This window comes from Aphidius gifuensis, linkage group LG1 (assembly GCF_014905175.1).
Source record: "Aphidius gifuensis isolate YNYX2018 linkage group LG1, ASM1490517v1, whole genome shotgun sequence".
NCBI classification, from domain to species: Eukaryota; Metazoa; Arthropoda; class Insecta; order Hymenoptera; family Braconidae; genus Aphidius; species Aphidius gifuensis.
The window spans coordinates 23,612,899-23,638,625 of NC_057788.1; the positions used below are offsets into that span (position 1 = coordinate 23,612,899).

The following is a 25,727-nucleotide window of genomic DNA, read 5'->3' on the forward strand; positions in this document are numbered from 1 at the left end:
TAAAAATTTACCAGTGGAAAATTTGGTCTATGGCTGGATGGTGATCTTTATCAAGGACGAACACAAACATGCAGTACATATGGCAATGAACCACTAGCACCACATGAAGACTTTGTCGTTAAAACACTTGAATGTTGGGCGTTCATATAGGATATGGCCAGTGCGTATCGCACGACATTCTCACCGCAGCCAAATTTAACCTGAACTCATAATTTGTTATGGAATAACAAATACATGTGTCAGGAGAGATTAGACTTTTGATCACTATTTTCAGATGATTGACACAAAAAATCTAAAACATAAAAAATAAAATTATTTAAATTAAACTGGATAATAAATTGTTTTTTTTTTTAAAAAAAAACAACAGTTATATAAAGATTATAATTAAAAAGAAAAAAAAAAAAAAATTATATAAAAAAAGATACCTGAAAAAAAATTGTTGTTAATATGTAAATCGGAAGTTATTAATTATTCTGATTATTGATTGAGTCAAATGAGTTAGTTAATTCGTAAACAATGTGAAATTTTATGAAACAACATTTACCGAGATATAAGATAATGAAAATCAATTAAATTTATGTTTAGAAAATATTAATTTAATTTAAAATATAAAAGACTAGAACAAGCAAATAAGAATGAAAATTTTAAAATAATATCTATAAACTATTGTAACATAAAAATTGCGATTATTTTATTGTCGAATTGTCAGTTGAGATTTGTTGCTTAAAATACGTCTCTCCTTTCTTTTTTTTTTTTTTTTTTTTTCTATGTTAATGTATTTATTTTACTACATATATAATATAATTTCTAAATATACGTGTTGATTTTTTTTTATTAAATTTTAGTTTTACACAAAGAAAAAAAAAAAAACTCAACCCAATAAATAAATAATAATATACATATAAAATTATTTTCAATTGCTTCAAATAATCCCAATTATTATTCCAATTTTGAGTGAAGTTTTTTTTTTTTTTTTATATATATAATTTGGAACCATTACAATAATTGAAAAAAATATATTCAATTAAATAACATATATATAAAAATATATTATTCTTATATTAAAATTTTGATGTTGAATGTGATTAAAATTGCAATCGATTGATTGACGGTGAAAAGAAGTGATAAAAATACAAATAAAGATAAAATTTTTTTTTTTTTAAGTAAATAGTTGTAATTGTGAATGGATACACATGATAAAATGAAAAATAAAATAACAACTGAATAAATAAAAAAAATAAAAAAAAACCAACCGTTTGTTGATGTGTAGATAATTGTAGATAATGAATGTAAATATATTTATGTAATACAATATTACAATTGAGTTGAAAATAAATTTAAAAAATATATAATTCTGCTAAAAAAACAATAAAAAAATGAAAAAAAAAAAAAAAATTAATTAAATAGTTAATAATATGTATGAAGAGAAATGAAAAATTTTACTCGTATATTGTTTTGTCGGTAAATTTGTAAAAACAAAAATATATATGTATACATATATATATTATTATAAATCGAAAAGAACAAACAACTATGTGGGCATTTGAAAGATCTGATTTGAAATAAAAAATTATATAAAATTAGATGATAGAAATAAAAGATAAAAATATACAGAAGACTACACCAATCACACAACGAACATAAATAATTTTTATGTTTATCAATTTCATTGTTACATATTTATCTCATTCGTAAATTTTTTCTCATTAATAAAAAACATTCATACTGACCATTAAATTTTAACATTGCATTTACAATTCATTTTTATTATTATGTTATTTATTTGTATTAATCAATAATGATTATATACAAATTAATTTATTAAAATTGCATAACATCAAATTTCATTTTATATATGCATAGTCATTCAACATCAGCTCAAGGAAAAACCATTTTTAAAATGAAGAAAATTTAAAAGTGCATGTCAACATCTGAGTCAATTTGCACCAAAAAAAAAAAAAAGAAAAACATTCACTCACATTGAAAAAAAAAAAAATTATAATAAAATAAAGTTGAAATATATATGAATAAATAAAATAAAAAATTAGAACAGTGCTGATTAAAAATTTAAGATTTAACATAGCATCTAGATACAAAAAAAAAAAAAAAAAATTAAAAAAAAAATGTATGTGTGTAGAGCGATAATTATTATCAAAAATAGTTGATATATAACGTAATAATTAACACACAAAAAACATAATCAAGTGTCTAAATTTACGTCTATTAATTATTAAAAAAAATTTTCATAATATTTTGCTTATTTTTTTGTTATTTATCATTTCATATTAATTTATTTTACAGCATGATCTATCAGTTTTTTTGTTTTTTTTCCCAATAAAGCAAATTAATTATGATAAATATTACATAATTAATTGATGATTATTGTTAATAAATAATAATAGAAAATCAAAACAACATGAACAACAACAACAAACATATCGCACATCTTTTGTGATCGTATGTTTATATACTTGGATCACTGAAGAAAGGAGTTATACATTTTTTTTTTTTTTTTCATATAGAAAAAACGTTGAAAAAACAAAAAAAAACTAAAATTGATTCATGAAACTTTTGATACTCAGCTTGCAAAATAAATGCAGCTTACGAGTAATATCAATTTACAAAAAAAAATAAAACACGTTTAATGCATTTTTAAAATCCGAGTTGTCAAGCAATTCAAACTAATATTGCAACTGCATTTTTTCTATTGAAAAAAAAAATATAATTAAATACAAAATAGGCCTTTTGTTTTCAATGACATTGGTGGACGTATTAATAAAAGCCTAATAATACATTTCAAAAGAAAAAAAAAATTAATTAAAAAATAAATAGTAACACCATGAAATAGTCAAATTTGTATGAAGCATTGTGCAACAACTACTGATATTCTAATTACAAAAATAATAATTATAAAATAATAATATTGTTCTACTGCCTGCATACAGTGTAGAAGTAGTTTTAATTGTGACTATGTGACTTGTTAATTTGATATTTCAAAAAGAAAAGAAAAAAAAAAAAACAGTCGAAATGCATAAGAATTTATTTCATGCCATAAGTTGATAAAATTTTTAATATTATCACAAGATAACAATAACTGGGACCTTGATTTTGACTAAAAAAATTTATTTTTCAATTTTTAATATATATTTTTTTTTTTATACTATTTTTAATTATTGTAAAATCAATTTTCATTTCTATTAATTACTCGAAATATTTGAAATTAAAAAATCATTAATTCTATCATTAGTTAATGACAATTTAATCAAAAAAATAATAATATTAATAATTAAAATATAAATTTATGCATTACGACTGTAAATCATTTTTTTTTTTTTTTTTTTTGCAATTAATTTAATTATCAATCAAGGACACAATTAAAAAAAAAAAAAAAAACAATTATACTCGCGATTATATAAAGTTCAATATTTCGAATTTTATCGAAGACTATTGAGACTCAGGAAGAGAATAAGTTTTCGTCTATAATTTACGAAATCATATTCAATTGCAAGAAAAAAAAAAAAACAAATACTAAACTATATCGATAAACAGTGTTGTGAGTTAATTAATATTAAATATCATTATTATGTATAGTAAATATTAATTGTATCTTGAAGCCATTGTTATTTGTAGCTTCCATTTAAATTGAAAAGTATAAAATATAAAAAAAAAATAAAACCCAGAGGGAAATTGATATTACATATACATTGTCAATTAGATTCAGACTGATCGCAGGGCTTTAAAGTGCATATAATAGCAACATTGTATGTTTTCGGTGTCACTATTTTAATTATATATAATATATAAGCTTGTCGTTATAACACAACAACAAACATAATAACAAAAAAAAAAATAATAATAAACATAAATTTTATTATATATTTAAAATTATTAAAATGAAAAAAAATTAATTTATTATTTTGCTATTAAATTTCGAAAATAATAAAATAATTTGATAATCAAGAGTCCACAAATTATTGGAAAACAATTAAATAAATAGACATATTAATTATGAAACAATGAAAAAAAAATTTAAAAAATACAGTGACAACTTTAAATGAGTCTTCCTTTAATCTTATAATATCACATTATTTGTCTGATTAACATCAGATCAAATGACACAAAACACGGTCCCCGCAGTGCCCACTATTGACAATTCAAATCAATTTAAATACTATTTCTTTTTTTTTCAACGCAGTTTGTTATCAAAAATTATATTTAAAAAAAATAAAAATAAAGTAAGACTCCTATACATTCTGAAAAAAAATAAATAAAATTAAAAAAAAAGTGAATTTTTGGACCAAACAATTTTACACTCTATAAATAATATATGAGTGCTATATAAAACTAATTTCATGGACTCTTCATAATATCTCTGGACCCGAATACGCACTAAACACATATAAACATAATCTTTAATACGTAAAAAAAAAAAATATTTAAATGTAAAAAAATAACAGTATATAATCATTGTTAATTCTGTAATATGATATACATATGTGATTTGATTTTTTTTTCTTTTTTTTTTTTTTATTATTATTAATAATAATTTTATGAATATTAAAAAGAAAAAAAAAAGGAAAAAAAATCACAGTGTTTTTTTGATGGTGACACTTGTTATTTGACGATATTGTCGTAATGAGAATAAAAAAAAAAAACAATTATTTTAAATACGACAACACAAAGTGTAAAAAAAACGTTGTATTAATTATTAATAATCTCATCAGTCAATGTAAAACAGAGCTGTGTGTTGAAAAGTGCATAAAATATTAGCAATTGCATGAATAACTAACAAAAAAAAAAACAAAATAATAATAATAATCGCTTAATAAAGCGTTAAAAATTTATTTAACTTTTTTTTTTTTTTTTGTTAATTATATTGCATTTAAAAATTCGAAAAGTAATGGTCAGTATGCTCTTTCTATCGGACTTTAGTATAATAACCAAATATTTAAAAAAAAAAAAAAAAAAATTAATAAATTAATGAATAACAATTGTATGTAAATGAAAAATTGAATATACGTTATAATGTATCTATGTAGAAAATTTTCTGTATACTCATGCTGAGTGTTGAACACGCATCAAACAAAAAAAAAAAAATACAAAAAAAAAAAAAAACATTATTCTATGAATGAACACATACAGTTTACAGGCACCAATATATTATTTAATAAATGCCAACCAATTATGTTGTAAACAAAAAAAAAAAAATTCATCTTGTTTTTTCATTTATTAATTGTTCAATCATTATTTATATTTGCATAATAATATCCACCACCAAAAGATTCAAGAACCAAGTTGTTTTTAATTATTAAATTAAAAAAAAGTTCATAGACGACTGCAGAGTGATTCATGTATAACCATATCACGAGTTATGTCTTTGATATTTTTACAACCTGCCAATGCTAAAGTTTGATCAATATCTTGTTTCATCAATTCTAAAATAGCTGTAGCTCCATCTTCACCACTATGAGCAAGACCCCAAAGTAAAGGACGTCCAAAAAATACCTATATCATTTTCAATATATTTAATGACCTATTCTTATCATTTTAAATATAGATAATTATAAACTATTACCATTTTTGCACCCAATGCAAGTGCTCTAAAAACATCTGTACCATTTCGAATTCCACCATCTAAATAAACTTCAATTTTACCATCAACTGCATTGACAATTTCTTCCAATACTTCAATCTAAATTTATTATTATATATAATTATATTATTTATTATATAAAAAGAAAAAATTAAATAATAAAAATATATTACCGTTGCTGTAGAACCATCAAGTTGTCTTGCTCCATGATTTGATACAATAATACCATCAACTTTATATTTAACTGCTAAAATAGCATCATCAGCTCTTAATATTCCTTTTAAAATAATTGGCAATTTTGTGATACTGTAATAATAAATATTATATAACATTAATATTTTTAGTTAAGACCAAAAAGATGTTTGTATAGACATATATAAAATATAAATACCTTTTTAACCATATAATATCCTTCCATGATAGTGAATCATCAAAAAGATCAACAGCATATTTATTTAAACCAGATCCTTTTTCATCACTATTTACTTGACTTATTATATCATCAAAATTAGCAAGTTTTAAATGTGATGGTAATGAAAATTTATTTTTTACATCAGCATATCTATGACCAAAAAATGGTGTATCAACAGTTAAAGCAATAGCCTTGTATCCAGCACATTCAGCACGTTTTATTAAATTTATTGTTAAATTACGATCAACATAAATATATAACTGAAGCCATTTTATTCCATTTGGTGCTGCATTATTAATTTCTTCAATACTACATGTTGAAATTGTTGATTGTATAAATATTGTACCTGCCTTTTCAGCAGCTGAAAAATTTAAAAAGAATAAATTATATTTTTTTTTCATACATACAATTGATGTTGTATCTCCTATATGATAGACTTATTTAGTATTTGTATACCTCATAAAGAGAGAGGAGGAGAAGAAGAGAAGGAATGAGACAAAATATAACATATAGTGGGATTTGACTGGATCTGACATGAACATGCACACAAACACAAATATAAACGTCAAGCAAGTATTTTCTCAACAGTGTGTATTTAATGTGTATACATCATTGGTGGTTCATTACCCTCGCTTTGTCAGTTTAGGTGTTTCAACTTGGAGCTGGATGACTGATTTCTGAACCACCATCATGATCACTGTCATCAAGGAATATAATTATTTCTTCAAGTAAAATTACTTGTATTATTTCAACATAATTATAAAAAAAGTTAATAACAAATTTTATACATCAATATAGTTATTTTAATTATTTAAACTATCAAGATTTTGTTGTGTATTGTGTGTGACAGAAAAAAAAAAAAAAAAAAGAAAAAAGCTTCAATTTTTTACTGCATTATAAAATACAATAACAACAACAAATAATTTAATGTCAAATTGCAAAAAAGGTCATACGTAATTTTTAATTGTATTAGTGTATGTGTTGTACATAAATATATGTTGTGATATAAAAAATTAAATGTGCAAAAAATGATAAAATCGAGATAATGAGGCGTAATGTAGTTAGTTTATTAAAGTTCATATGCCTTGCAATATGCACTGTATTTCTTACTGTTATTATATTTCGATATGTAAGAGGTCCAAGACGTCTTAAAATAATACAACATCAAGTTAATAATAATGAACATTATCAACAACAACAACAATTGTCTGAGGTATTTTTCAACATTTTTCTTGATCATTTAAAAATTTTTAACCAAAAAAAAAAAATTAATATTATTACTATTATTATTCATTGGAATTTTTATTTGAGTAATAAGAAATTTTTTTTTCATTATAAAACCGGTTTTAATATTTATAAAAAATATATATTTTTTTAAAAAGATGAAACTTTATTTTTTTTTGTAATTATCAATTTTAGATGAGTTGTGTATCTATCTCTATCATTACATAGATCTAAAAGATAACAACATGAAATATAATTTTAAAATAAAATAAAAAATAAATAAATAAATAATAATAGTAATAATTTAATAGAAAAAAAAAAAAAACAGGTTTTGTAAAATTTATTGAAATTACCTTGATGATGATAATGGTAGAGAGAATTTAATGTTGTTTTTTTTTTTCATTAAATTTTAGAAACAAGATCCAAATGAAAAGGTCGATTGGCATGATTACAAAAAAATTGCTGAAGAATCCAAAAGAACCGGACCTGGAGAACATGGTAGACCAGCTTTTTTATCAAAAAAACAAGAATTATACAAAGACAAGTTATATCAAGTTAATGGTTTTAATGGTGCATTGAGTGATGAAATAGCACTTGATCGTTCAATACCAGATATACGACATCCAGATTGTCGTAAAAAAAAATATTTAAAAAATTTAAATTCAATATCTGTGATAGTATCATTTCATAATGAACATTTAAGTACATTATTACGTACATGTTGGAGTGTTATTAATCGTTCACCACCAGAATTATTAATGGAAATAATACTTGTTGATGATGCAAGTACAAAAATTGAATTAAAAAATAAATTAAATGATTATATATTAAAAAATTTACCAAAAGTTAAAATAATAAGATTACCAAAAAGATCAGGTTTAATAAGAGGTAGACTTGCTGGTGCTAAAAGAGCTAAAGCTAAAATATTAGTATTTCTTGATTCCCATACTGAAGCAAATGTTAATTGGTTACCACCATTACTTGAACCAATTGCTAAAAATTATAAAACTTGTGTATGTCCATTTATTGATGTTATTGCATTTGAAACATTTGAATATCGTGCACAAGATGAAGGTGCACGTGGTGCATTTGATTGGGAATTATATTATAAAAGACTTCCATTACTACCAGAAGATTTAAAAAATTCATCAAATCCATTTAAATCACCAGTTATGGCTGGTGGTTTATTTGCAATATCATCAAAATTTTTTTGGGAACTTGGTGGTTATGATGTTGGTCTTGATATATGGGGTGGTGAACAATATGAATTATCATTTAAAATATGGCAATGTGGTGGACAAATGTATGATGCACCATGCTCAAGAGTTGGTCATATTTATAGAAAATTTCCACCATTTCCAAATCCAGGACGTGGTGATTTTCTTGGTAAAAATTATAAAAGAGTTGCTGAAGTATGGATGGATGAATATGCTGAATTTATATATCGTAGAAGACCACATTTACGTACATTAAATCCTGGTGATTTAACTGAACAAAAAGCATTAAGAAATAAACTTAAATGTAAATCATTTAAATGGTTTATGGATAATATTGCATTTGATTTAGTTGAAGTATATCCACCAGTTGAACCAGATGATTTTGCATATGGTGAAATACGTAATATTGGAGCACCAGATTTATGTTTAGATGCAAAAAAAAAAAAAAAAGATGAAACACTTGTCGTTGATACATGTATACGTGATGATAATAAAATTATTGGTTCACAAGATTTTAGATTAACTTGGCATAAAGATATTAGAATTAAAAGTAAATCAGATTGTCTTGATGTATCAAGTGGTAGTGCCAAAGCACCAGTAACACTTTATCCATGTCATGGTAAACAAGGTAATCAATTATGGCGTTATAATATTGAAAAACAATGGTTAATGCATGGTTATGCACAACGTTGTCTTGATGCTGATCCATCAAGTCAAAGTGTATTTGTTACAACTTGTGATTCTACGTCTTCCACACAAAAATGGAGAATACAAGATGTTAATATGAAAGCCCTAAATGACTGGGATAATTTGGGACCGAAAATTCAATAATTCCATAATGATAAATTAATTATTATTATTATTGCTATTATTATTAAACAATAAAAAAATTAATTAATTAAATATCATTAAAAAATTTCATATCATATTACTCTGAAAGTGTTAAAAAAAAAAAAAAAAAAACAAATTGCAATACAACAATTTTTTTAAATTACAATTATTAACTAGTCATTTATAATGATGGCTATATTTGTTGTTGAGTTTTTATATTTTTTTTTTTTAGATAAATAAAGTGGCCAAGCATATTGTTGTCTTTTTTTTTTTATTAATTACTTTACTAATGGGGAATTTTTCGGTGCCTTAATCAAATTGAAAAAACGAGATGATTTTTTTTTTTTTTTAACGCACAAACTAGATTTATTTGATTGCTCAATTTTAATTTTAATTTTGTTATTCCAATTAATAATTATATAGTTAAAACCAAGTATTAAAAAATTGCAATCATGTTAGTAAATAATTATATTTTTCTATGTATTAATCAAACGGCTCAGTAAAAATATAAGTAATACTTTATAATAGTATTACTTTTGAACAACAAGAAAAAATATATATAATAATATTAATGATAAATGTGCAATTTTCATTTTTTTTCTTACCTTTTGCATTGGCACATTCTCCATCGGGATGAGCCATTTTTTGCATAGCTGTTGGTGCAACACCTAATGGCATTGAAATTTTATTACCAAGAATAACTGTACTAATGTCACGATTTGAAACATCCCTCAATACTCTTGGACGTATTTTATACCTTTAAAAAAAAAAAATATACATATATTATTAATATCAGTTAGAAAAAAATAATAAAATAAATAAATGTAAATAAATAATTAATTAAAATTAAAATTATGTACTTTTTAAATAATTTTTTGTTCCAATTTAATGTTATCTCATCTCCTGCTCCACTTTTATAATAATCTCGAACAGATGGTGTTAATACTTTTAAAGCAAATTTTTCATAATCATCAATACAGGTAAATGTATTCATAATTATTATAAATAAATTACTTTTTTTATATTATTAGAAAAAAAATTAATTTGTTTAAACAGTACATTCAATATATTGAACAATTTTATAACTGAGATTAAACTTGTTCAATGTGTTATTGGATATTAATTTAACCAAGATTATAATTATCACAAGTTTAATAAAAAAAAATGTTGACTTGCTATTTTATCATCGAATGTTTAAAGCAGTTGCTAAAAAAAGGTCATGTTTATTTTATATTTCACAATAATTCAATAGATTCAAATAATATATTTTAATGGTTTTACAAAATAAATAAATTATTATTCTATATATTTTATGAGATTTTTCTTTTACTAATTATTATTTTTTTTATTGTTATCGTTGTTATTGTTTTTATGCAAAAAAAAAAAAAAACCAATAGCAATTAACAAGTAAAATAAAAATTTAAGTCGTAGATTCAAGAGGATACTTATTTATTTACATTACAACACGACGTATGTATTATATTCAAGTAAAAACATTTTTTTAATTATCATTTTTTTTTTTTGTATAATAACTATTGCAAGAATCCTCTTGTTTTTAAATATTTTTTTTTATTTTATTTTATTTTTTATTTCAAAGGCCTTGAAGAGATCTCTTGTTGATTCTCATTTTAAATTTTTTATTCTACAATTCATCATGCTATGGTGATAGCAACATAGAAAGGCTCTTTGATTTGATTTTTTTAAAAAAATTTTTTTATTTTTTATGTGTAAAAACACTTAACATCTTATGTGAAATAAAAATCATAAAAACACAAGCGCAATTTTTGAGATATACATGTTTTTTTTTTTTTTTGTTTATCATTGTTTATCATTGTTTAAATGTATTATTATTATTAGTTTTTTTTTTCTCCTTTTACTATATGTATGTAATGTTGTTTATGTACATATGTTTGATTTCTTAGAGTACGCAATTTCACATTATGTGTGTTCATCAATTGTCAATCACATTATATACTTTTTTTTTCATTTTCTTTTTTTATTCGCGAATCGAACACAACAGATTTTCATTTTATTCGTTATATTATTATAGTTATAATTATTATCATTATTAGTAATTTGTTTGTTATAGAAATTTTTTTTTTTCATTTTCTGTTATTTCGTCAAAATAATAACTCCCCACACTTGCAAACAGCACTCAAAAATTTCTATTAATTAAAAACCCATTTTTTTTTTTTTTTTTTTTTTCTTTTATTATTCAATTTCTTTATCAAGAAAATAAAAAAAAAAATTTATAATTTTGGCTTTGGTAAAAATTGTTAAGTAATTATTTTATATAATATACACAATGGTTTTTTGGAAATTTTTTTTTTCTTTTTATTCCGTTACTCTCAATTATCAAATTATTAAAAAAAAAATATATTAAATGTGAAATAAATTTATTTTTAATTTTGAAAAATGAAATAATTTTATAAATTAATTGTCAACTTTGTTGTTTTTTTTTTTTTAAATAATTTTTTGTTTAGCGCTCATTACTGACTAGAATTCTGAGCAACAAATTGCATGATTGTATTACGGTGAAGATAAAATCAAGAAAAAAAAAAAAATTTGAAAAATGTGATAACGACAATTGAGTATGATTATTATTATTAGTATTATTTTAATTATATTTTATATTTTGTTTTATGATAATTTGATGAAAATTTTTATGTTATTATTTTAGAAAAATTGAGAAGCCAAAAATTTGATGTTTAGCAATATTGAATTAATTGTTATATTATTATTTAAAAAATAATAATAATATAATAATAAAACAAAAAAATTAAAATATTACAATAGTGCTTCTTTAATTTCTCACTTATATGTGTTATTAAATTTTTAAAAATGAAAAATTATAAAAGCTTGATTTTATTAAGTTTTAATATTTATAAAAAAGCTTAATTTTCGCACACATGATTTTAGATAAAGAGAGTAATTATAGAGGCACCGTTATTTTAACAATTTTTTTTTTTTTTTTTTTTTTACATAATTGTTATTTCAATCAAATATTAAATTAATTATATTTATTACATTGTCAGTAATAACAATGTGGGAGAGAGAGAGAGAGAGAGAGAGAAAAAGAAAGAAAGAAAGAAAAAAAAAAAAAGTAAAACTTAGTATACGAGTCTGTGTACAAAAAACCAGGATTTACAACAGCGCTCCGCTCTTATTTTATATATCAATAGAAATATAATAATTTTATCACATATAAAAAGCATTTTTTTTTTATGTATGTACATATTTGAATAATATATCATCATTAATTTCAATTGATCTGTAAAAAAAACCTATTATTTTTGTCCTTCTCATTTTTCTAATTTTTTGTAATATTCAATTATTCATGTTTTTTTGTTTATTTATTTTTTATTTTTTTTTTCAGTGCTTTTTTGGATAGTTTATTTGTAACTTGAATTATTATTTTTTCCATCCGCTTATGTATACTGAATTAATTAATTAAATCAATTAATTAAATTCAGTATGCTATATTATTATGTTAACAATATTAATTATTTGTTTATCTTGAAGCTATGAATACTTCATTGTTAGTTAACTTTTTTTTTTTACAAATTGTTAATATCCTTGGAGTTTATTGTTTCGTGTAAATGTCAAAGTACAAATATGAAAATGTCGTTATTTTTTAAATCAGTGCTTTAATAATGATGACTTTTTTAAAATTCTCATTGATATTAATTAAGACTGACTTTTATAATCTCATTTTTTTGATGATTATAATTATTATTTTCAATTTAAAATTGTTTTGACAAATTTATTTAATCGTAGCTGCATTTAACGTTTACCTTTTTGTTTTCAACTACAATTAGTAATTCCTTTTTTTTTTTTTTTTACATAATTATTCATTCAATATGAAACTTTCATACATGTTCTACTATTTTTAATATTTTATATAGATGATTATTGTTATTGTTATATCAACGAGATGTTTTGAAGATGGTTTGTTATTTATATATATAAAAAAAAAAAAAAGTTATTGGTATGAATGCAAAAGGGAAGGCACGACTTTTTGCGTTATATATATCCGCTTCTCCATATAAAAAAAAAAAAAACACAACTTAACATACAATACAATAACTGATGATGGGAACAAAAATGGCTATCAAAGATAAAAAGTCTTTTCGTTCTATGTTATTAAATTTTAACAAATACAATTTAATAACACAAAAAAAAATACAAGTTTATAGAAAAAGAAAAGAAAAAAAATCACTTAAAAGCCGGAGTAGTCGCAATGAAAAAAACTGCACAATATCTTGCCGTAAATATTTATCAATTGAATTTAAAATTCATGATAAATTAAGTACAAAATCATTTTGTTAAAAAATCATTTTGAATGCAGAAATTTTATAATTATTTTGTGGCTATTTTTTTTTTTTTTTCTGATCATTCACCATCATCATTCATTGAGAACAGTATTTCATACGTTTTATTCAATAATATTATGTTCAAATTTACATTGTTATTATTAGTTATATTAATTATTACGAAAAAAAAAAAAAAATTGCGAATATTATATACGTTTTTCTTTATAATTATTCGATAAAAACGATTGAATTCGCTATACATTTTTACAACATTATCGTTGGTTGTTTTTCATTTTTATTTTTATTTTTATTTTTTTTGTTACTTTTCATTTTTTCAACTTTTTTTTATTTATTTTGTTTTTTTGTTTTTTTTTTTTTTTATATCATTTAATTTGTCACATTAATTAATATTTAAAGATTATCATCAATTTAAACGAAAAAAAAAAAAAAAAAAAAAAAAAAAATCATCAGCTAAATGAAAAAAAAAAATGATATATAACTTTAAAAATACGTGATTCCAGCTCATTCTGTACAGTTACCCTTTTTTAAATTTTCAATCCGGCAATTATTTTATGCGTCATGTTGCGCATTACATATATAATAATATACGAGATTATATATTATTAATATTTGTTTATCAATTTTTTTTTAACCATGACGATTATAATTTCGATAGTATTCTATATTAAATAGTATTAATTATGGCTCCTGATTACTTTTTTGTGGTGATTCACAAGGATTTGGTAATTGGCGAGTTACATGAGGTGCATGAACATGAACAGGTGATGTTGTTGGTTGATGTAATTGTTGTATTTGTTGTTGTTGATGAATTTGTTGTATCATTTGTTGTTGTTGTTGTTGTTCATGCTCATCTTGCATTTGTTGTGTTACAGTTACATCTGGTTGTTGAGAAACATATCTAGAAAAATAATTTAAAAAATATATAATAATATAAATAAAATTAATTTTAAATATAGTATTTTAAATTACTGACCTTTCTGTTGATGATCCCCATTGTGAATTATTACCACCACCGCCACCACCACCACCACTATTACCACTATTACCACTTGTACGTTTATAATGTTCTTCATTGACATCTTCAATTTCTTCTTCTTCTGGACATAATTCAAATGCTCTTTCTAATATTTTTTTAGCACTATTACTTCTTTCCAAAAAATATCCATTTGTTGATTCATTTGATTGTGTTGGTGGTGACCAATTATTATATGCATGTGTATATGGTGGTGCTGATGTACTATATGGTCTTTTATCAAGTTCATCCTGTAGCCAATCAACAGCATGTATCCATTTTCTTCTTAAATCCATATTTTGATATAATAATTGATGTGCTGAACGACATTTACTAAATAATGTTACAATACATTTGATACATTGATATGCTCTTTTTTGATAATGATTTTTACTTCTTTGAATTGTTTCAAATAGACCTTCTCTTTCATCTGGTACACCTTTTAATGCATTATGTACACGATGTGTTTGCCATGAATCTTCCATTAATAACATTGCCAATAATAAATCAGTATGTTGACGAAGTTCATGTGTATATGCAAATCCAATTTGCCATAATAATTCACTTAGCACTGTTCTTGATAAATGTGGATTTTCCCAACAACAATATTGTAATAGCTTTACTGTATCTTCAGTTATATTTGCATCTTCAATTAATTTTTTCATATATGAAGAACGTGTATATAATATATCAGCAACTTGTGGTTGTATTGTCATAAGATAATTATCTGTTTGACAATTTGGATCACCATATGGATTTGGTAATACAGCAACACCAGCTGATGTTGCACTTGATTGACATTTTGATGATACATCACAACAACGTATAAGCATACTAACAACTTGATGAAGTTTTGTTAATTCTGGATATTCATATTTTATTGCTGGACCAGGTCCTTCATCAATAGCAACAAGCATAAATTTTTCTGGTACATTAAGTTTTAATAATTGATTTTTTTCAGCTAAACCAAGACTTCCATATGAATGAAAAAGTGAAAAATAATGTGATAAATGTCTACCATGATCTGATATTTCACGATGTAATAATGATAATATTGCATGTAATATATGATCACTTAATGTTGCTGTTGGATCTAATAATAATAATGGAGCATTTAAACTTGGTGGTGAACATGGACCATCTTGTAATGAAAAATGTGATAAAAATACAAGAATTTTTAAAAATGCTGAACGTACTTCTGTACTTGGACAACTTAATAAATATTCACAAAATCTATGTGAATTATTAAATAATACATTATGTGCAAACCATGATCTAACTGATTTACTATTACGTAAATGTGGACATAATATATCATACCAATCAGTTGCAGTACCACGTAATGTTTTTTTAGTATGAAAACCAGTATAAAATAAAAATCTTGATGCTAATTGTACTGATAACATTGATAATTCTTCAGCATCTTGTGTTAATTTATCATTATTATTTTGACGACCAATATTATGTGGTGAATTACAAGATACAAGTTTACGAATAAATTGAAAATATTCAGAACTAAATTGATTACGATTATGCATAAATTTAATATTTTGTTTTCTAACACTATATTCAATTGCTGATGGCATTTTCATAACACCTAATTTTGTATATAATGATAATTCATTAACACTTTTAATTAATGAATTTTCTTCAACATCTAATCTTGTATAAAATAACATATAACCATTCCACCATCTTTTTTGTCGTCTAAAATTCATACGTTTTAACATTTGATCAAATACTTCACCCATATAATCACCACCAAAACATTGTGTTTTCATTTCTTCTTCTTCTTCCATTTTACATTCAGTAACATCACCATCATCAAATTTATACCATTTTGCTGTACCATCATTTTGTCTATGTAATATATATGAATAATAATGACCACCACTTGCTTGACCACTATGTACAACAATACCAGTTAATTGATATTTTGTACATGTTATTTTATTTGGTTCTTCATAATCACAATCAATAACTTCACCTTCTAATTTAGCAAGACCAGATACTGTATAAGGTTCCATATCTAAATCTCTTGGAAATTCAAAATAATCATTAAATTTAATAGCACAAACACGTTCAAAATCATATTCAAAACGTTTTAATTGTATTGCCAATATTGGTGGTAATTTTTTAACACATAAACGTTTAACAGTAACAACTTTTTTATTACATTTATCACAATGATAAGCATCAGCACCTTCAAGTAATTCACCTTTAACATATTGTTCTAATGAATCAAGTAAATTACTATGATTTCTAATATCAACACTCATAACACTAAATGGTTCTTCTTTTGAGTATCTATGTGGACAACCTTTACATATTTTTTGATCACTATATGAACCACCAAGTATTTTACCCATAATTTGTTCATGTCCAAGTGCTTTTAATGCTTCATCTAAACTTTCAATTAAACTCATAAAAAATTCAACAGCATCTTGTTGTTCACGTAAATTAACTGGTTCACCTTGTAATTTAAAATGTTTCCATAATCCACGTGGTACATAATATTGTAATTTACTATATGCTAAATGACCAAATATTGCTTGTACTTGTTTTAATATACCAATATTATATTCTTTTCTTGATTCATCAGCACCACATTTTTCTTCATTTGTATCATTATCATTTGTTTCAATATTATGTTCACCACCATCAATTCTTTCTTCACCAGAAAAATCTTCATTAAGATCAGTTGCAGCACCTTCAGCAGCTAATAAACCAATTCTAATACTTTCAACCATATATAATTGTTGTAGTACCGAATTCATATAACATGTTGCACCAGCATTTTTTAAACCAACAAAACCTTTTAATGGTCGTGGTCCAACTGGTGGTAAATAATCCCATTCAGTTAGTGGTTCATCACGTTCTGAATAAAACATATCAGTTAACATTGTGACTAGAAGTTTCATATTTGGTGGACAACCAATACAAAGACCAACAAGTAAATCAAATGCAGCACTTGTTGATTGTGGTGATATACAAACTGGACTTGTTTGTGTTGAACTTAATTCACCAGTACTACGTAATTGTAACATTAATCTTGATGCTGGAAATATAAAATCTTCAACAAGTTCTTTTATTAAATTTGATCCAATTTTTTCATCAGAACCAAGTTCATATTTTTTTGATGGTGGTAAAAATGCTAATAATTCTTTAGTTAAACTTAAATGACCTTCAATTAATGCATCATCAATTTGTAATTCACCATATTCAATAACGCTATTACGTATATTTTTTAACCATGATACTTGACGATTTAAAAATAATTCAGTTGATGGTAATTGACGTGATGATATATGTGCACAATTAACTAAACGACATAATAATTGAAAAAATTCATGGCTTTGTTTTGAATTTTCAATAACTGTTGTTTTTAATGCATTAAAAAAAACCATTATTGTAAATTGAAATGTTGTTACATTACTATTACACCATGTTGATATCATTAAAAATTGTTCAGCAGCTGTTATTCTAATTGATTTTGATGTACTAACTAATACTAAATCAGTTAAAAATACATGCCATATTTTATCTGTTGTTAATATATGTAATGCTTTTGGATGTAATATTAATGATAATGTTAATACTTCTAATGCTTCTTTACATACATATATATCAGCTGAATCAAGTATTTTTTGTTCATTTTTATTTAATTCATGCATTAAATGTAATGCATCTTGTGATATATCAATATTTGTTAAATTACCAGCTGATGCAGACCATGCTAATTTTATAATTGAACGTATTGTTGTCATATCTGGTAGTTGTGATGATACAGCTTGCATAAATAATGGACGACATCTATCTGTTTCAGAACCATTTAATAATATATTTGTTGGTAATAATTGTGATAATTTAATAGCAACATTTCTAAGCATAAATTCAGTATTTTGATTTGGTACATTATGCATTGCTTGTTTAAATATTTCATGACGTCTTTTATTTATATTATTATTATCAATATCTTGATTATTATCAGTATTACTTTGATGTATATCATCAAGTGTACATGCAACAGCATTACCCAATACAGTTAATAATAATTTTGATAATTTTAATACAGTTAAATATGCTGAACGTTTTGTTGTTTCATCAGCATTTTGTAAAAATTTTTTTTTACTTAACATATCAAGTATAACACTTGATTCACCACTTTTTATAAAATCCGATTGAAATTCAAATGATTTATCTGATAATGGATCTAATGCTGGCATAACAAGTGCATATAATACTTCTAAATTATATAATACTTGACTTGGTGATGTTGCAAAAAATAATGTATCAACATTTGTATTTTTTTCATTACACAATGGATTTGATGTTGATGTTGATGTTGTTGTAGTTGTTGTTGTTGTATTATCATTTTTATAATTACCAAAAAACCATTGTAATCTTTTTATTGTTTGTGTGTTTGGTGGTACAAGTTGTAATAAATTTCTAGCACAATCACGTAATTGTGAATGTTTAAGTGTACAACCAAGATCAGCAAGTTGAAAAAAAAAATTTGTATAATGTGGACGTTGTGATATAACAACACCTGGTAAACAACTTTCAGCTTCTACATTTGGTCCATCAAATTGATGATGAGGTGAACTTGTTGAACTATCTGAACTACTATCTGGTGAACTTGGTAAATTACTATTAATTTGACTTAATTTTGCTGATAATAATGTTTTATCTCTTAATGGTATTTGTGATAATAATTTACGATCATCTGATTGTTCAAGTGGTTCACCATTTATAAATAAATCAAGTTTAACATTTGAACCATTTGCTTTTATTCTTCTTAATATTTGACGTCTTAATGATATTAATGTATCATTACTATGTGTAAATATATCAATATCATCAATATTTCTACCAGGATTAACAAAACGTATTATTAATGACATATGTTTACCACGTGCTGCTCTATGTAATGGTAATATTTTTCTTTCACCAGGAAATGATGTATCACATTCATTTATATATTCTTGTAATACTTTCATAACACGACATATTTTTAATGCTTCATTTTTTATATTTCTTGATATATCATCATCATCATCATCATCACTATCTTCATCAGCATCATCATTGTCATCATCAATTTCAATATCATCATCATCAACATTATTATTATTATTATTAATATTATTATTATCATCATTATCATCATCACCATCATTAGCAACAACACCATCAACACTATCAATACCACCGTCATTATCAACATTAATTTTTTCTTTAACAACAACAACACTTTCATTACTTAATACAGTAAATGTATCATAATGTACACGTAATCTATCCATACATTCAGCAATAAATGTTTCATGAAATGCTAAAACAGATGATTTTAATCTTGGTCCTAAATTAGTATTAATTTCTTTTAATAATTCAATACCACGATTTGCAATTTCTTCAGGACTATTTGTAACAACTCTCCATAAATAATCAGTACCAATTAAATCAGGATCATCCATTAAAAATGTACGTCTTTTTAAACGTAATTTACCTTCTTTTGAATTAACAGCTTTGAAAAATCTTTCATAACATTTAATACCACTTTCAGTTAATAATGCTGGATCAAGTTGTAATATATTATTTATAAAAAAATCTTTATTTATTGCTGGATCAAGATCTGGTTCTTCACCCATTAATTTTGAAAACCATTTAAAACATGCATCACGATCAGTTGAAAAAACAGCTTGTTCAGCAAGGCACTGCCATATTTGTTTTGCTTGATCAGCACACAACCATAATTGTCCATCTTTTAATAAAAATCTTAAAAAATTAAGTCTTTCTTGTACTTGTGATACATGATTATAACGTCCATCTGGTAAAAATGTATTACCATCAATATCTGAATTATCATTAACAAGTTTACGTACTTTATTCATATAATTTGTTAAATTATTTGTAACAAGTACAACAACTGTATGTTGATTTTGTAAACGTTCAATAACTTCTTGACGATAATAAACATGATGACTACGTTGATTACTACCCATATTTGGATTTGGTTCATATAAACTACATATTTCACGTATTTGTTTTAATGCTGGTAATGCCCATTTATCACCACTTTTTAATTCATCAACACATTTATCAAGCCATACAGTTTTTTGTGCATCACGATCTTGTGAACATGAATAATCTAATATTTTAACATGTGCATTTAATGCTTGATCCATTATTTCAGTTGGTACTTCATCTGAATGTGCTAAATTCCAAAATAATGTTAATACTTTATGTGCCATAACACCATCTTTATCATCCTCAGCAAGACGACGTATTAGCTCTAATAATTTTTCACGTTGTTTTTTATTAGCTGTTTTCCAACTCATTTGAAAACATTCAAATAAATGATCCAACTGTTCTGGACTAAAATCCCATGCTAATTTAGCTAATAAATCATGTATATTTTTAACAATTGCTTCATGTTTACCAGCTTGTGCTGACCATACAGCATCTAAATCATCAAGTGTTAATGCACGTTCTTTTATTATAAAACGTAATATTTTTTCCAATTTTTCAACATATTGTGGTTGATGTAATGAATCTCTTAATACAATTTCTAATACACCATTATCTTTTATCCATTTAGCCATACGTTCAGATGTTAAATAACGTTCACAATCATCATCTAATGATGGATTACGTTGTGCATAATAACTAACTGTTGTTATAACTTTATTAACTTCATTAAGTGCATTCATTTTACCATTAAATGATGATATTTGTAATAAACGTAATATCATTTTCAGTCTTAATATTTCAAGGTTTTTAATCATTTCTTCTTGATGTGGTACACGTGATATTAAACATTTCATTGATTGTATTATTGCTGATATTGCATCATTTTTAGATTCATTTTTAGCTTCTTTTTTTAATTCATCATCAGTTAAATTATCTAATATTATTGGTACCATTTCAATTATTGGCATAAGATATTTTACAATTGTATGAACAGTTAATAGCTCATAACATAAACCAAATGGTCTTAATAATGCATAAATTATTGGTATTGTTAAATTTCTACCACTTTGAAAACGTGATAATAATATTACAAAACCATCAAGATTACCAAATTTATTAATAAGATCAACAAGCCAACCACGTGGATATTTTGAATCTGATGGTGGTCTTGCATATAATTCTTCATCTGGTATATTACTACCAGGTGGTACTGTTTCTGATGGTCTTGCTGCATTAAATGCATGAAATTTATTACCTGGATTAAATACCATTGCAAGTAAATCAAGTAATGGAAACCAATCTTCATCTAATTTACGTACACATAATTCAACTAATCTTTCACAATTTGTATTAATACATGTATGAATATGTGGTTTCCAACTATTAACAGCATCATCAGTTAATATTTTTGTAAATGATATTGTTAAACCTTCACGAAAAAAACGTTGACATGCTTCACTTTGTACATCAATACCTTTTTTACAAAGTTCAATACTTGCTTCAAGTAAACATTCTAATTCTTGATCAGGTAATACTGGTACAACCCATCTTGAACTTGTTATTTTATCATCTAACATTGCTAATTTTGAATGTGGAAAATCAGGCTCACTTCTTAATTGACTATTATCATCAATTTTTGTTGTTGTTATTGTTCCTGTTCCTGTTGCTGTTGTTGTTGTTGATGATGATGATGTTGCTGCTGTTGATGATGTATCATTTTGACATTCATTTGTAATAACATTGTCATTTATTTGTAATCCTGACAGTGCATCAGTTAATTGTTGAGAACTTTGTGAGTTCTGCATCTGTTTAAACAAAAAGCAAATTAAATAGATTAAATTAATTTAAAACAATTTCATTTCCTATATATATATATTAATAAACAAAAAAAAAAAAACCAAGTATTACCTGTGATGCTTGTGTTGATTGTTGGATATCAGGTGGATCTATACCGATCCCCTGTCCTCTTGTTGCAATTGTCATTATTTAGCAAAATTATTAATATTAATTATTCAATAATAGTAATAATAATAAAATACAAATTTAAAAAAAAATATAATAATAATAATAATAAACAATACAATTGTCAGTTAAAGTTATCTCTCGTCTAAATTGTGGTTGACAATTGACAACCATTCAGCTCGTCAACTGACATTGAATATGTCAAAATATTAACGTTTATTAAATCCTAGAGGGTCTTATTCTGACAACCAGTGTCTGCATTATCTGAAACACAACACACACACACATATTCTCAGCAAACACAAGTTAAGATAATATATAAAATATACAATATATTTTTACAGAAATAAACAACAACAATAACAAAATAATCATAAACTATATATAAAAATTAATCATTTATACAAATCATCATGGTTATTTATACGTTTATAAAAGCTAAAATATTTTGTGCATATTTTTCTTTTGATGACGAGTCAAATTATTCCAAGCAATATATATAAGATGTACATATATTTTATAAGTGTATTTTTACATTTTCATCATAGCACACACAATAAGTAATTTAGTAGTAGTTTTAAAACTCCGTAAAGAAAAAAAAAAAAAAAATTGGCTGGAATTTTTTTTTTTCTATTATTTCAACAGTCAAATTAAATTAGATGCTTGATTTTTTTTTTCATTTTTTTATTTAACTTAGTCTCGATTTAAAAACAATGCTATGTCATGTCTCTGTCGTATTAGTGTGTGGTTCCAAAAAGAAAAAAAAAAAAAAGTTGAGCTTACTAATGTCTACTTAGACACCGGTCACATACTTATATATACACACAAATACACTAGCAATTGACAAAATGACACGTAAATATATTTATTATAAAAAAAAAAAAGAAAAAAAAAACGCCCCATGACAAAGAGAGTATTATAAATCACTCGTTTTTTTTTTTTTTTTTCTTTTTGAGTACACACACAAATGTCAAGTATAGAACACAACATGGCTAACTAAAATTAAATGAGAAAAATTAATTAATCAGTCATTCTTGTAAGCGTGCAAAATAAATTTAAAAAAAAAAAAAAAAACCCTCATGTGTTTAGGCAATAAAAAAAAAGAAGAAACAGGGTTCAAAAAAATGGTGAAAAAAAAAAAAAAAAAAAGAAATGAAAATGATGCGTCGTAAAGGTGATGAATGAATAATATTTTTACTATACACGTATGAATTTTTAATGAGAGATAGTATGATGTTTATAAATATTATTAATTAAAGATAATAATTAACAATACTGGTCACTGTGATTTAATGATTCCATGCATCGTCAATGATATCTTGAATGAGGGTGGATAAATATAAATTTTTTTTTTTTTTTTTTTATTTTATGAGTATTCCAACCGGGCTAACCAATGTACAAAATGGCGACCCACCTAACGATTAGCACTGCCAAATACGTTCATGAGTAAATGATTTATTTTTATATATTTTATGATTTTGTCAGTAAATAATATACCGATATTAACACATTATTATTTTAATTATTTCACAACACATTATTAATATATATATATAGATATATATTTTTTTTATTATTGTTTAGACGCACCTTTACATGGTTAAGTTGTGATAGCAGAAAAATCCAATTTTGCAGGTTTTTTTTTTTTTTTTTTTTTTGACGTGACGTTACGAACTCAACTACATAGCAATCTGTAAACATTGACACAGGGGCGCTTCGGTCTTAATAAATAAATACTAACCTGACCCAACTTTATGCGCGGGGGGTCTATTTTATTTTTTTAAATTTTCTTTGTTTAATATTAGAAAAAGAGTAAATTAATTATTTTCTATCTTAATAAATTAAAGACGATTAAGATAGATAAACGCGTTTAGGTAATTTTTTACGTTACAGTTTTTGTTTTTTCAAGTAATCTACACTAGCGCCAATAACGACTTATGAAAATTAGAGTCTCAATAATAATAGATTTTTAAAATAAATAAATGAATTAATAGTTTTATTATATTAGAAGACTATAATAAAAATTACCGTGCAATAATTTCTGTTTTGCACACAAAAAGAGTATTTTTCTAAATATCACTAGGAAATAGTGTACAGTGTACACACTCTTTTAGGCGCAAATTAGGGAAATAATAGGGATACTTTGTTTTTAATTTTTAACCGCCATTTTGGGTGCGGTGAAAGTTATTATTATTTGAAAATTTACGAAATAAAATACGATGTTATGCTTAAAGTAGCAAATTTTAATGAATTTAATGATAAACTACTTGATGTTTCTATATACGCTTATGTACATGATAACGATAACGATACGCGTCATCTAATCAATATCATACAACTTAAATTATCACATTACAATATAAAGATTAAAGTAAAAAAAAAAAAGCAGTATGACCTAAAGAATATAAATCATAAGGGCTATCATGATGTATATCAATGTATATTAAGAATATACAATATAAGGGCTATCATGGGGTTTCAAGCTAGATCATAAATGCAATTACATTACGAAAATTATTAATTAAATAAAATCCTACCTTTTTAGCGGATGTTCATCGTCCAACGCTGGTCATCAACATGCTCCAATGTCATGTCAGTAGTTCATGATGATTCTTTATGATCAGCAATTTTATTATATCAAATGATTTTTATATTAAATTATTTTATTCTTATTGACTTGACTATTCACTTTTTAACTTATTATTGTGTACTTTTAAAATAGTTTATTGTTATTATTTGAAAACTATTTATCACTTTAAAAAAAACTCTCTCGAGTCAGCTGTTAATATTTTCAACATTCTTTCTGGTAGAGGCAGAACTTTCTTGAAATCTTGATGAGCAACACGTGGTTCACTATTGTGAGCAACAATAGCGGCTTATCAAAGAAAATTTTTATAAACATTGATAAAGCCCAACAAAAACAACTTAATGTTTACCAATAACAACAATAATTAAAGTCAATAATACCAGCACCATGTGATGTTATTAAATCATATAAGATATAATCATAAAGACTCATGGCACGTGTTGGATTTCACTTAAACTTGACATTTTTTAAATTCAATTGTACATGCAAAATGTAAATAATTAAACATTAATTGTTCATTATCAGGAATTCATCATTGTTGAAGCATAAGCATATCATATAGATAGTCACAATGGTTTTTTT

The 25,727-nt window shown here is 24.2% G+C and overlaps 4 protein-coding genes across 32 annotated transcripts in view; 2 read left to right on the forward strand and 2 right to left on the reverse strand.

Annotated features, from left to right (window-relative positions):
- LOC122854370 (TLD domain-containing protein 2-like) overlaps nucleotides 1–4,985 on the forward strand; it is a 102,649-nt gene extending 97,664 nt beyond the window's left edge. For all 23 annotated transcript variants that reach the window (XM_044155023.1, XM_044155032.1, XM_044155049.1 and 20 more), the window contains one exon: nucleotides 15–4,985. In XM_044155023.1, coding sequence (XP_044010958.1) covers nucleotides 15–150 — 136 coding nt within the window. In that variant the 3' untranslated portion in view covers nucleotides 151–4,985. The remainder of the gene's footprint in view (nucleotides 1–14) is intronic.
- LOC122854515 (hydroxyacid oxidase 1) lies at nucleotides 62–14,052 on the reverse strand. 3 transcript variants are annotated; one of them, XM_044155268.1, is made up of 7 exons: nucleotides 10,138–14,052; nucleotides 9,883–10,034; nucleotides 5,985–6,366; nucleotides 5,767–5,899; nucleotides 5,576–5,692; nucleotides 5,394–5,505; nucleotides 128–292 (listed from the first exon to the last, which is right to left on the reverse strand). In XM_044155268.1, the coding sequence occupies exons 1-7, from the start codon at nucleotides 10,269–10,271 to the stop codon at nucleotides 240–242; spliced, it is 1,083 nt and encodes a 360-aa protein (XP_044011203.1). In that variant the 5' UTR covers nucleotides 10,272–14,052; the 3' UTR covers nucleotides 128–239. The 3 variants fall into 3 exon arrangements, with proteins under 3 accessions (XP_044011212.1, XP_044011203.1, XP_044011196.1); XM_044155277.1 differs by lacking the exon at nucleotides 5,394–5,505 and having other exon boundaries at nucleotides 62–292; nucleotides 10,138–10,330; XM_044155261.1 differs by lacking the exon at nucleotides 128–292 and having other exon boundaries at nucleotides 5,205–5,505; nucleotides 10,138–10,398.
- Nucleotides 6,558–9,889, forward strand: LOC122854475 (N-acetylgalactosaminyltransferase 6). Its single transcript, XM_044155196.1, has 2 exons — nucleotides 6,558–7,218; nucleotides 7,643–9,889. The coding sequence occupies exons 1-2, from the start codon at nucleotides 7,051–7,053 to the stop codon at nucleotides 9,275–9,277; spliced, it is 1,803 nt and encodes a 600-aa protein (XP_044011131.1). The 5' UTR covers nucleotides 6,558–7,050; the 3' UTR covers nucleotides 9,278–9,889.
- Nucleotides 14,048–25,208, reverse strand: LOC122854352 (probable ubiquitin carboxyl-terminal hydrolase FAF-X). Of its 5 annotated transcripts, none has more exons than XM_044154900.1 (4): nucleotides 25,096–25,208; nucleotides 22,505–22,822; nucleotides 14,585–22,401; nucleotides 14,048–14,509 (listed from the first exon to the last, which is right to left on the reverse strand). In XM_044154900.1, exons 2-4 carry the CDS (start codon nucleotides 22,577–22,579, stop codon nucleotides 14,290–14,292), a joined length of 8,112 nt encoding a protein of 2,703 aa, XP_044010835.1. In that variant the 5' UTR covers nucleotides 22,580–22,822; nucleotides 25,096–25,208; the 3' UTR covers nucleotides 14,048–14,289. The 5 variants fall into 5 exon arrangements, with proteins under 5 accessions (XP_044010835.1, XP_044010843.1, XP_044010852.1 ...); XM_044154908.1 differs by lacking the exon at nucleotides 25,096–25,208 and adding an exon at nucleotides 24,149–24,198; XM_044154917.1 differs by lacking the exon at nucleotides 25,096–25,208 and adding an exon at nucleotides 23,973–24,084.
- Between the last annotated feature and the right edge of the window lie 519 nt (nucleotides 25,209–25,727).